General features: G+C 36.8%; 1 protein-coding gene across 5 annotated transcripts in view; it reads right to left on the bottom strand.

Annotated features, from left to right (window-relative positions):
• LOC149535309 (histone-lysine N-methyltransferase ATXR6-like) overlaps window positions 1–14,414 on the bottom strand; it is a 223,320-nt gene that overhangs the window by 105,613 nt on the left and 103,293 nt on the right. For all 5 annotated transcript variants that reach the window (XM_089803855.1, XM_089803854.1, XM_089803856.1 and 2 more), the window contains one exon: window positions 10,008–10,231. In XM_089803855.1, the coding sequence (XP_089659981.1) occupies window positions 10,008–10,231 (224 nt within the window). The remainder of the gene's footprint in view (window positions 1–10,007; window positions 10,232–14,414) is intronic.

Genomic DNA, 14,414 nt, shown 5'->3' with positions numbered 1-14,414 from the left:
CATCTCTTGAAGCATTCCTCATCATTTAGCTTAGTTGCATGTTCATTATTCCTCATTAGAGATGATAGAACTCGCAGACGACAGAAAAGGAAACAATAAATACCTGATACTTACTGTGGTCCATCGCAGACAACAGTGGTCCATCGCAGACAACAGTAACAGAACAAAGACGCCAAACCACATAGACGACAGAACTTGCAACTACCGGAAAAATTGTAGATGACAAAACAATGGGTGGTTGGAAAATTGCAAGCGATAGTTCTTCAGGCACAGACGCCAATTAAAAGGCAAAGACATTGGTTCAAAAGCGGAGGTGACAGTGAAGTGAAACTACTAATTTTTAGCCACCCACAACACAGAGAACAAAAAAAATTTAACTGTAGAGACGACAGCTTAGTATGCAGAGACGTCCAAACGTCGGAGACAACAAAAAAGATTAATTTTTTTGGCAATTTTTTGTGGGTTGAGTCTGGTGGAGATGCCAAAATGCAGAGATGGTGATCTACGAAGACGACGATGCGTCTATGCAGACGACACTACGTCCTAATGAAGACGACAATGCACAATTTTTATAGCTAAATCTGAGTTTTTGATTGACTTTTGGAAGGGTAATAGGGACATGGGTCCCACCAGGCGTGCTAAAATGTATACGTGAAAACCTAACCTATCGGGAGCACACGTAAACAAGCAAATGCTAGTTGTACATGTGCATATCAAAAATTCAAATCAAAACAAGAATACAACTAAACGTTAGACTTGAGTTTTACGACTTAATACAACCGAAGGAAAGAGTTCCTACGCAACCTCAAAGCAGTTCAATAAGGGCACCCATAAGAGGCCTTGTCGGTGTGCTTTAGATTGTGGGATGTGAGTGTGCTCTCCCAAACACAACTATGAATCCCAATGATATGAAAATGCAATAATGAACATGCAACTAAACTAAATGATGAAGAATGCTTCAAGAGATGGCTATGAAAGCAACCATTCTTGAGAGCACTCAATGGATAATGGAAGTGGAGGTAAGAAGCAAATCTAAGAATGCAATACTATCATGAATAAGCAAAGTAAAGCAAGAATTAAACAACTACCAAAGAGTTAGTATCAACATGAAAATTATTAAGAAAGCACTAACATGATAACAATGCAAATGATGGAGATGAAAAATACTTGAGACAAGGGCTCTATTTATAGGTTTGAGAGAGGCGTTGGAGAGGTGGCATCTATGTGGCATCCACATAGGTACCACAAGGGAGACACATGGACTAAGGGGACGAGTCATGCAAAGGTCAACATAAGCCTTTTGAAAGAAAGTGATGGTTCAAGGTTACACGTGTGAGAAACCTTGGAGAAAGGAAAGGGGGGCAAATCTGTATAAGCTGTAAGAGGTGTGAATAAAATAATAAAATGGAAGCTTTATTGGATCTTGAGTTTCTCACACGTGTGAGCAAACATTTAGGAACTAAAAGGTGTTTAGAAAGGTGTTTAGGATTAGTTAAGTAGGATTAATTAATGGGTAGGCTTAAAAAGATGAGAGTGATTGGTGTAGACTAGGTTTTACGATGGGATTAGAATTAAATTAAATAAGATTTAACTTAATCACAAGATTAAAGAATTTAATAAAGTGGGTGGAATTAAATAAATTGATATTTATTTAAAAGGGGTTTTATGGAGCACTATGCATTAAATAAATTTAACACGTTAGAGGGAAGTAGTCAAATTAAATTTAAATACACTAGGGAGGTGAACCTATTTAATTAAATAGGTAGAAGAATATGAAAAATACAATTAATTAATAAATAATCAATTATAGTGTCAAGGGAAATATTAAATCAATTAATATAGTGTTTAGGACAATTTTAAATGTCTACAATACCTTCTTAGCACTGAGACCTATAATAGAAGTGAGACAATAAAATATGTCACGCTGCATTTAGAGGGAGCTGCACATAATTGGTGATACCAGGGGATGGTTACCCTTCAGCATAACTAAGTGACTTCATATTAGGACTTCGTGGACAAGTTGGTAGAGAGGTTTGATAAGAAGGATCCAGAAGTCTACTTCAGGGAGTTGGCACAGTTGAGATAGGTAGGTGGATTGGCGTATTTCATTAGTGATTTTTAGAGGCTATCTATTATGGTGCCAGATATATCAGATAGGAGATTGGTTGTTTTGTTCACTAAGGGATTATCTAAACCATTGAAGGGTTGGGTAAAAGCCTTTGATCCATTCAATTTGCAAGAAGTGATTAAGAAGGCTAGAAGTATGGAACAAGCGGCCCCAATAAATAAATTTTAGTCAAACGGTGCATCATCTAGCAAAGACAAACCATTCTTCAAGAAACCTGAGAGGAATGAAACAATGGCTGAAAATAAAGATAAATCATTTGCTCCTTTGGATAGAAAGACATTGAATGATTTAAGGAAGAAAAAACTTTGTTTTTATTGCAAAAGACCCTATGATATGAACCACAACTGTCCTTTGAGGCCAAAGGGGAAAGCAAATAGGGTTATGTGGGATTATTATGAAGATTTTGATTCTAAAAATTCAGACCAGCAATCTGAAAATGAGGAATCAATTGAAGAAAAGGAAGGTACAGAGGATATAGGTGATGAGAAGACTGAGAGTAGACTTAAGGAGGCCCGTCTCACTAGTGTACAACAAGAGAGATCATTCAGGATGAGAGGGGTATTGGCTGGTCAGCAAGTTATTACTTTGTTGATATAGGTGCTACTCACAAATTTATTGATTCCAAATTGATTGAGAGGCGTGAGATACAGATAGAGCAATTTGAGGGTCTGAGAGTGAGGATAGCTAATGGCTACACCCTCAAATGTCACAGGAAGATTACAGGTCTGCCCCTAAAGATCAACAAATTTGATTTTAAAACAAATTTTTATGTTGTTAACACGGGTGATACAGATTTGGTCATGGGTATGACTTGGTTACATGACATAGGGGAGTTCACTCTCAATTTGAGAGATATGGAGATGAAGTTTCAGTCAGAGAGGAAGACCCATATACTTAAGGCCATTCATGATAGTGGGTTTAGGATGATGTCTTGCAAACGCATGGAGAGCATCTTGAGACATGACCAAGTTGAGTGGGCAGCTCGTTGCACTTTAATGCCATCACGAGGGCAGCAAAAATCAAAATATCACCCAGACATACAGGAATTGAGAATCAAGCACTACAAGGTTTTCAGTGAAATACCACCAAGTAGACCTCTAGATAGAGGTATTGAGCATATTATTGAGTTAGAGGAGGGTGCTAAACCCATTATGATCACACCCTATAGGCATCCAAAGATATTGAAAGATGAGAACGAGAAAATCATCAAAGAACTACTTGCTATGGGGCACATTAGACCAAGTAAGTTGCCTTTCACTTCTTCTGTGGTTTTGGTGAAGATGAAGGATGGAACTCTTAGGATGTGCATTGATTACAGGGTCCTGAACAAGAAGACTATAAAAAATAGGTACCCCATCCCATGGATTGATGAGTTATTAGATGACCTACATGGAGCATGTCTTTTCTCTAAAATTGATTTGAGATCAGACTATCATCAGAGTTGAGTCAAAGAGTAGGATATGGCATTCAAGTGTCATTGTGGCCATTTTGAGTTTGTAGTTATACCATTTGGGCTAACTAATGCTCCAACTACTTTTTAGTCCACAATGAACAGGGTTTTTCAACATCAATTGAGGAAATTTGTGTTAGTCTTCTTTGATGACATCCTGGCGTATAGTAGGACATGGGATGAGCATGTGCGTCACTTAGACACTATGTTGAGCATTCTAAGCAGGGAGTCCTTGTATGCAAACAAGTCCAAATGTGATTTGGGATTATTAGAGTTATTATATCTGGGTCACATTATTAGTGCTCAGGGAGTACGCATAGATCCTGAAAAGATTTGTGCTATTATTGAGTGGCCTACTTCAGTGAACCTGACACAGTTGAGAGGATTTTTGGGGTTGTGTGGGTTCTACAGGAGGTTTGTTGGTGGATATTCCAGGCATGCAACACCCTTGACGGACTTGATGAGAAAAGGGACTTTCTTATGAACTCTTGAGGTACATGAATGTTTTGATAAATTCAAGGAGTTGATGACTTCTTGTCCAGTTCTAGCATTACCAGATTTTAGCAAACCTTTTGAGCTGCATTGTGATGCATCTAGCGAAAGTGTTGGAGCAGTGCTTATGCAGGACAAGCACCCAATTTCTTTTGAGAGTAGGAAGCTGAGGGGGCCTAAGAGGAGCTTTAGCATTTATGATAAGGAAATGTTCGTCATAATGCATGCTTTGGCCAAATTCAAAAAGTATTTAGTGGGTAGCAAATTCAACATAAAAACTGACTACAACAGCCTAAAACATTTCTTGGGGCAGCAAGATCTTAATGACAAGTAGGAGAAATGGGTAAGTAAATTACAGGCATATGATTTTGATATTACCTATTTCAAGGGGACACGGAGTGTAGTAGCAAATGCCTTGTCATGAAGACCCGACTTGAGCTTGATGACAGGTATATCAGAGGATTGGAGACATTTGATGCTTGCGGAGTATGCAAAATATACATGGGCATTGGGATTCATAGATGGATCGATCCAAAATAGTGATTCACCCTTGTGAATGAGATCATCATTTACAAAGGGTGCATTTATTTGGTGCCGAGATTAGAGATGAGGAGGATGGTATTGATAGTTTATCATGACTCACCTATGGCAGGACATCCAGGTTTTTACAATAGCTACCAGCAGATTCATGAGTGTTTTTCTTGGAAAGGGCTCAAAGCTGAGGTATTGCAATATGTTAGAGAGTGTCCTAATTGCCAGCAAAATAAACAGGAGCACTCTTATCCAACCGGCTTACTTAAGCCACTTCTGATTCCTGATAGGAAGTGGGAGTGTTTGTCCATGGACTTTATTACAGGACTACTGAGAGCCCAAGGCAAAGATTTTATATATGTTGTTGATCGGCTTACGAAGTTTGCCTACTTCTTCCCGATCACTGCTACATACATTACTGTGCAAGTTGCAGATTTATTCTTCAAAGAGGTATCAGGTTGCATGGCTTACCTCGGAGCATCCTCAGCGACAGGGACAGCAAGTTTATGAGTAATCTCTGGCAGGAATTGTTTAGACTGTGTGGGACAAAGCTCACTCTAAGTGCTAGCTACCAGCTCCAGACAGATGGTCAGACAAAGATAGTGAACAAATGGGTGGAGGGATACCTCGGAATTACATAGCAAGGAAACAAAAGGCTTGGGTTAAGTGGATATATCTATGTGAATATTGTTATAATTCCACTTATCACCTGTCTATCCAAATGTCACCATTTATGGCATTTATATGGATATGAGGCACCTAATTTCATGGATTTGTTGCTATTAAATAGTAGAGTGCCTAGTGCTAGAGACTTATTGCAGGAGAGCTAGGACATTGTGAAGCCTCTTAAGGATAATATCACTAAGACACAGAATCAACAGAAGCAGTATGTTGATTAGAAGAGCACTGAGCGGACTTTTGAGTTAGGTGATATGGTATATTTGATGTTGCAGCCTTACCGCTAGTCCACTCTGAAGAAGAGTAGTGCCGAAAAACTTAAGCCATATTATTATGGACCTTTTAGGGTGATCAATAGAGTTGGAGAGGTGACTTATGAGTTGGATTTGCTGGCAAAGAGCAGAGTCCATAATATTTTTCATGTGTCACGTCTCAAAAAGGCGTTAGGACACCAGATTGTTCCTTCTACAGTACTTCCACCTTTGGACAATGAGGAGAAATTGGTTTTAGTACCAAAGGCTATCATTGAGTTCAAGGAGAGGAATTTGAGGAGACGTACTATCAAGGAGTACTTGGTGAAATGGAAGGACCTGTCGATAGAGGATGCCACTTGGGAGAGTGAAGAAATTTTGCAGCATTCAAAGTTGAGATTGCTTGGGGACAAGCAATTTCAAGAGGGGCGGACTGTAATGTTCCCCATCTTTTAGACCCTCAATGGATTTCTTAGCTTTTCATTCTTTGAAGGCTAAGTGGAGAAATAAGGAGAAATAAATTAAATTAAAGTCAATAAATAAATAAATCTAAAGGTGACTTTATATTTAATAAATATAAGTTTTTAGAAGCACAACTAATTATTGTATTGGAAAGGGGGAAGCTTCTAGGGACTGCAATTAAATAATAAATAGAGGCGAGAGCTTCATTGTTAGGCATCTGATTATTGTCAATTGCATTTGATATGAACTTGGGAGAAGAAACTAAGGGTTTCTGATTTCAGTTAGCCATTGGAGAGTGTCAATTCTTTAGTGTTGCAGCCATTTGAGGTGGTGAAATATCCACTGAATTTGGCATTCAAGAGAGCTTCATTCTGGAGTTCATTTGTGCTTAAAGTTAAGGAATAACCGAAGAGTTTGAGAATATTGAAGGACTATTGAGTGTAGACTTCAAGATTCATTTTTGGCAGCCATTAGTAATTGGTTTTTTCCTTGCTGCTACAATATTCGTGAACAGTGTCGTGCTACAGTACCCGCGCTACAGTATTTATGCAACTTTCATCTCCATCCGTGGGCATCACTATTATTAGGTTCCTCTTGCAATTATTAGTAGTTAGCATTGTAATCTTAGGTATATAATTTTTTTGTTGTAAGTGATAACTCAGTATCAGATTTGGCATTGTTGCAGTCATTATTATAAGCCCATTTTTCTTGGCAAATTCATAGCAGCATTGTACATGGGAATGAATTCAATAAAGGAGATATATGTTGCATACCATTTGTTTGATGAAATGTCCATCTAATAGTATATATGATCAGCATAATAGTTGTAAGCCAATTGTTTGTCAAAATGTTAGTTGGCTATAGGTATGCATTCCATATCTAGTTTCCATGTATATGCATTGAAAATACCAAAAAGAACTACAATTGCATATTAGTTCACTATAAGAGGTATTGTAATATCATTTGTGAACATTCTAAATTTTTCAGCATCATTCAAACTATATCAAACAATATCAAACACAAAAAACTCAGAAAAAAGAAAGGTAGCATATAAGTGTTTGACAATATTCCTTGAGCTAAAATCAATCAGTTTGGGCAAGGGATATTACATTGGTATCAAAGCTTGCTTGCAAAGTGTTTGACAAAATCTACTGAATTAGAGAAGAATTTGGTACTTGTCAAAGTTATAACCGGTTGGAGTTATTACATGCATCTAGTGCTAGTGGAATAGTTTGGGTTCTAATGATGATGAGGATCTACTTGCAGCTTCTAAGAATACCAAAGATGATTATTTTGATGATTGATTAAGATTAGACATTAAATCATGTTGCAAACTTTCATGACTACATTTTTATTTTGTAATTCACTAATTTAATGTAATGATTTTCATTAGAATCGTGATTTAATGTTTACCTTTGGCATTGACTAATGATCAAGCATCATACTGGGAAATGATTTAGTTTTACAATTTTGTATATTTCTCTTATTTTTTGTATATATATATATATATATATACCATAATAGAAAAAAATCATGTACCCATGTACCAGGTTCACATATCCCAACCTATCCCCGAACCTGAACCACTAACTTATCTTTTTTCTTGTTAAGTTCCCTTAATAACTTTGTGTTTGATATTAAGGATGCCCATTCCCATGGTAAAAAATCGATTTGCCTACATATGGATCTTATCTTTAGGTTATACCATTTTCACATGGCCCTTTGGCCTCCCAAGCCTATTGATGTCTATGAGGCCCTTGTGTTGCAGTCCCCCTCCCACCTCGCTTGCTAGTATTAGTGACATGCCAGGTCAAAAAAAGAAGTTATTAGACATCTAAGAACTATTAAGATTGCCTCCCATCTTGGCAACCTGAACTTATTGAACTCAAATACATCTACTTCCGAGGATGGCTTTAAGTTTAAAGACCCAGTGCTATCTACCCCCAAGAGGAAAACTAAAGATCCCCCCGTCCCCACCCGCCCGCTGTGAAACCAAATTCTTTTGTCTAGAGGTTAACGGGGAAAACAAGGAGGTTGAGGAGGAGCATAGCACTCCTTGCAGATCTGACAGGTTGGCCACCAAGTCTGTTTAAAAAAGGAAAGAAGCCACTTGTCAATTGTGACTTTGAGGTAAGCATAAAACAGGAAAATCTGACAATTGAGAAGGAAAGTGAAAAGACCAAGACCACAAAGGATGAAGACTTGGAGACAGATAATATTGATAGCTCAAATAAGTTTACCTCCAACAGTTTGATTCAGATTTCTGATAGGTAGAAAGAGACCTATAAATCCTAGTACTGGCATGCTGCTAGCTAAGACAAATCCTATTTTCCATAAATTCAACACAAATTCTGATTCAGATTTGGCTAGCCTATGGAGTGAAATGAACAACCTGAAGAACAGATTAAGTATGTCAAAAAGAAAACTAGGAAGCATTTCCAGATTCAATCTTCGAGTGAAGCATTGCTCTGCAACTTCCCTATGCCTGCTGCAACCAAAGATGCTTGACAAATATGGACAAGATGAAGGAAATAATAAAGACTTGTTCAAGTTCCTCTCTGAAGATTGCACCCATGTTCTACAGCAATCAAGGTGCGACGTCAAATCCTCTCTAAAGGCCTAATTTCTGGTTTATTAGAGTTGTGACCCCCTACCTCTTTGGGAAAAAATAAAAATAAAAAAAATTGGGTAGCCTACTTAGCTTATGGGACCCTTGTTAGTTGTTCTGTGGTTTTGGCAGTATAAGTAGGATTTTGGTTTATTCTATTATGGTTAGTACTACTTTGTATTGTCGTGGAAACTTCAATGGATATGGGCTGACTGACTATGGCCTAGGTTTTCTTACTTTAGTAGCTCTATTGTAGCCTACTTTTGATGTTTCTCTATTGTTAGTGTGTTGTGTCTGTACGCCCTCGGGCTGTGGTTTTGTAAGGCTCAGCACTCTAGTTTTGCTGCTGATTAATATCAAAAACATTATCCTCATCTTCCATTTTATTTTTCCTTGGAAAGTTCACAAATATAAGCATTTTCTTAATCATTTCAAACAATCTCACATCATCACAAAACTTCTTGAATATTCATGAAATCAAAATCTGTAATCAGTCTTCATCAAACCATACTGTTATGCTGACAGAGATTTAGTATTCACCTCTAAAGGCAAAGCAACATTAGTGCTTTTTCAAGTTTGTGGTGAGATTGGTAAAGTACCAATTAATATTTTTATTTTTATTTTATTATTTGCAAGCATACATGTACATGCATGTAAGCATACCAATAAAATTATAAATGCATACATATGTGCATCCATAGATAAATGCATAGATGGATGTATGACTGTGCATGCATACGTACATACATAAACACACACTACATGCATATACGCACATGCACATACATGCAAATGCATGCAAAGTACATACATGCACAACATACACATGCATACACACATGCACACACACACACATATATATGCACTTGCTGATTCATATACACACACATACATGCAAATATGCATTCATACATACATGCATACATATATACACATACAAGGGACATGCTTACACATGCATATATGCAAGCAAACATGCATGCATACATATGTATGCACACATACGCTGTTATAGTGATAAACCCATATGCATATCTGTATGCATATGCAAATGAATCTATGTGTACACGTATTATGTATGTATATCATAGTGAATATGATAGTTGATATACTTATCTAACAAATATTCTATTGAACAGCACATATCTCAAAATTTCAATATATGGAAACCACGATTCAAGCATTGTATATTCTGTTGTTGGTATTAAACTATTTGGCACAGGGAGAACGCAAGGATATAAAATTTGTCAAACAATAAAATATAGCTTCAGAAACAAACTACTGATTTAATAAACTAATGAATTCAATTGAAAATAAGAAGTGCCTAAACACAGTAGAGCATTGAACAGTTTCGAAAATCCCATTCAGAATTACTTTGAGAAAAGTGAAACCGGAAGTAACCATCACCTGCATGCTAGCCCCTTCAAACTCCACACGATTGGCTGAACGAGGTGCAAGACCAGGAATGTAGGTGAGTTCATCACAGAAATCAACTCCTGTGCTCGTAAGTGCAGTTGCAAGAGAAGCCATTTGTCTGAGCCTCTGTTCTGGATCTTTTGAAGGCACATGCGGAATTAACTTTTTCTTTCTTTTATACATGCAAAGATTGTGCCTTCGTCGCCGTTTTGTTTCTGAAAAGGAAACCCGGAAATAGTTTAAGACTGTTCAGTATTGTAGTATTAATTAATCAAATAATCAAGTCGAAGCTAATTTAAAAAAGGCAACCCTGCACAATAGATGTTAACTTGGTTCTATGAAACCAACTTGGAACTCCACAAACTTTCGTTCCTATTAATAAAGCAGCTTTTTCAAATAACATTCATTTCTGCCTTTGCGATTGGTAAAATTAATTAAAAACAAGGGTAAGTGTACTGCTTTATAATGGAGGGATTCCTGTATTGAAGGCCATACAACTTTATCACAGTTGTACAAGATTCTCATTGGGCATGGCATGTGACATACAGATTGAAGAATTAGGTTTCTGAGGTATTTCCTTCATCAATAGTGACACTCTTTCTCTGTTTAACACTTTTGGGGAAATTCTTGTCAAACAAGTGAAAAAAAATTGAAGGTTATGGTCATTCAGAGCTAACAGCCCTGTCATTTTAGCAGCATTCTCAATGTTGCATGCCTGAAATTATATTAACTGTTCGCTGGTCCGTTATTCTATGGTATTTGGAGACCTTTGGTGAGTGTTATGAATGTTTGGAGTTTCTGAAAGCTCTGGGAAACATTTTATTCAAGATTGATGTGCATTTGAGTGGTAAATATTGCTGTTTCACACCTGTTGTAAATTGTTCTTTGGACCTGCAGAATACTTCAGTGGAGCTATTGTCTATCTAGTGAGTTTCAGATGCACTAATTGACCCCTTTATGCCACTTGAGGGATGTTTGACAGAGCTGGTTGAATGTGAAACGTGCTAGTAATATGGTGGAGTGTTTTATAGAATATTTGATAGAGATTTAAGGGATTCATTTTTACTGCTGTTAGACCTGCTAAACTTCATACATTGGGCCTGCAAGGGTCATTCTCTTGATATATTGGTGATTCGTGTAAAGTTCCCTGGTAATTAGCAGTTGAATATTCATCCTATATTCATGAAGGGCTTATTGGAGAGTTTAAACTCATCTTTTGTTGCCTAACTGTAGCTTAAGGGTGCTGCCAGACCCCCTGTTAGACCTCACGGGACTGTCACTAGCTATGAACACGTGTTCTCATTCTGTTTTCAGGGCATTTAGATCATCATAGCAAGGGTGTATGGTGTTCATATCAGTTTAAGACCATCTGGCAGAGCTGTTGAGGAAGTTGGACGCTAGCTAGGTGAATTTGCCTGCTGTCCTGCCTGATATAGAGTAGCCTCTTTCCTATTTCAACCTGCAGTTCTCATCTTCATTGTACTTCTCAAGGTAATTGCACGTTATAATCAATTTAGTTGTATGCGAAGTTGATGATGATTCAATGTCACATGTGCCATTGTAGTGCTCAGATTACGTAATCAGCATTGTTAAATTAATACATTAGCACCTAATGGCAGCCATTTATTATTTACTGATCTGAATATGTTGAAGCTTTAGTTTGGCAAAAAATAAAAAATAACAGAGTAAATACTAATAGTTATCGCAGTGATGATGAATTGGGTCCAAACTATTGAGTGTCTTGGGTATTATTGTTGCACAACATGCCAAAAATCTCTTGAGGCAGCCTCTACAATACCTGGCTGCTCAAAGTGGCATTGTAATTCATTGTGGTTCAAGTGAAATTGAACCAAATGTTGACTTTGATGCATTTAATCAAGAGCAATACGAAGATAATAAAACATTGGCTGTAATTTTCATTGTGTATTGACATTTGACAAATCATTGAATTATGAACTAAGGTTTTTTTTCATTTTTGCAAATTATGCGGTATTTAAATGTTTTGTTTGCTGGTAGTTATAAATATCACTGTATATGTATGTTCACACACACACACACACACACACACACACACACATCTGGATTCATGTGATACCCAAAGGAAAAATGATGTTGTAACATTGTAACCAATACCCCCCACCTGTACCAAAACAGATGACAGACATTCTTTAGTTCTAAGCAAAGAATCCCCTAAAAACGGTTTTCCACTTACTAACTGTAAGTCATGCTCTTTTGTTGATTTAACAGCTATTCACGTCCTTTCTTTCATGGATAATTTGTCAAGTTCAAAAAAAAATCTTATAAATCCCCCAGATCAGTTCTAAATTGCCTTTGCATCTCCTTGGGATACTTTGTGTAGCATTGGCATGCCCATCAGTTTGAAGAATGCTAGTGTTACATACTAATGAGTTATGACTTATTTATAATTGATTCATGCATAATATTTTAAAAGATCAAGTTGACAAATCTTGGCAAAATCTTCCCTACCCCAAAATTGTATACAGAATTTCCATATCACCTTTGAGCATCTTTGGCTTTACAAAATATGTCTTAGTCTTAAAATGTATGACTTTGATGTGGATAGTGAAAACTTCTTGGTTACATTGTTTAATAATGCAGAATTAAGGTCAATGCCAAGAAGGTTGGTGTGATTGTGAACTTGCCACCTCCTTGTAACATTTCTGAACTTCATAGCCTCCAACACAAAATCCAAGCCATTCATCAACTCGTTTCTCAATTACTCAATCATGCCTTTCCTTTCCTATACCTTAAAAAAGAAGTTAAAATTCCTTGAAATAAAGAATATCAATAGGCTTTCAGTGCTACAAAATCATAGCTTGCTAGTCCTTTAGTTCTCATGCCAGCTATTCCTAGATTTCTTGTCATTTTGTATATGTCCACCACTAATCACATAGTGGATTTTCTGCTTGCCAACTCAATGATCATGGTAAGGAAAATGCGTCTTACTATATCAATTACACTTTAATTAACTACAAGATCCATTATACAACTACTTAATTTAAAAAACAATGCCTAGCTATTGTCTTTGCTTGTCAAAAAAATTGACACTATGCTTCATTCATGAAGCTTGAACTATCATTAATATAATCCTCTTAAATCTCTTTCTAAGACAAATCCGTCCAGATGTAATGATAGTAAGGTAATCCTTCTAACAAGGTTTGACCTTATGTTTGTTTAGGAAAATAAGTAACAAGCTATTGTAGACGACCTCATTAATACTCCTCCTTTTCTTCAACACCTTTCTTGATGAAACCATTCTTACAATTGACACTGACCATCCTTGTGTAATGTTTTTTCATTGCTCACGATGTAAAAAAAGTTTATGGACAGGTGTAATCCATGTTCATCCTTTTGGAAGCCCAATTCTAATCTCCTTTTTCCTCATTGTCTGTATACTAATAATATCATTAAATATGAAGCTTTCAAACTAAGATGGGCTACTCTCTTTCGGCATTCCTTCTATTCAAATAACGGTGACTCGCAATTAGTTATACATCATGTTACAAATTCATACAAATCTCAGGAAGGCAAGCTTCTCTATCATGACCTTGTCCCTCTTGGACCATCTATCTTCCTATGCCATTGATGCCTTTCCCATGAAGTATAATCACAATGTTGATTCTATCCTTAGTGCTACTTCTCTCATGCTTCTAGCCAAGTCCATAGTGTCAGTGCAGGAGGTTAGATTCTCGTATGAATGGCTATCATGTCAATGCGAGAGACTAGTACAACCCTATATAAATGGCTAGATGAGAATTAGACAATGGCTAGAATATCAGGATGATGTCAACATATGCATATGTAATTGGCCTTGGATAGAGGATGTCTCGTCCAATAAGAACCTTAAGGGGTGTGCTCCAGAGAAGATGGTGGAATAACTAAGAGTTAGGAAACCTGATTTGGGGACAGCTTTAACGTTGGGGTTAGAATAGAGAGGGTAGAATAGTATATTTAGATTTATTATTGTTTTAACTCTAACAATTATTTGCAGGTATTACTTGTCTCGAGCTAACCCTGATAGTGGGTACATTATAGCAACATGCTAATGTTATGAGATGGTTGTGTGATTATTGGCATTCTACATGGTGATTTGACAATTAGTTCATTGGAATTCCTTGTTTGATGGTTTTGTGGCTAATCTTTATGTTTGCTTGCATCTCTATCATAGTGGATATAACTTTCTTGAATAATACAATTGTAAATGCCCTTTTGTCGGTAGGCTTCTTCATATAAGGGTTTCCCATATGGATTCATGTCTTGTGTATTTGTGACTTTTGTATTAAATCATGTGCTTCTTTTGATGTTTCCTAATCATATTCTACAGAAAACACACCTGTTTTTATCACATAATCTTAAGGTGTTCCAAATTCCAATATC

Source organism: Cupressus sempervirens, chromosome 10, assembly GCF_028749045.1.
Source record: "Cupressus sempervirens isolate cs-2001-9-10 chromosome 10, ASM2874904v1, whole genome shotgun sequence".
Lineage (NCBI taxonomy): Eukaryota > Viridiplantae > Streptophyta > Pinopsida > Cupressales > Cupressaceae > Cupressus > Cupressus sempervirens.
The sequence above is the reverse complement of the archived record's forward strand: the minus strand, read 5'-3'. Positions and strand labels throughout refer to the sequence as shown.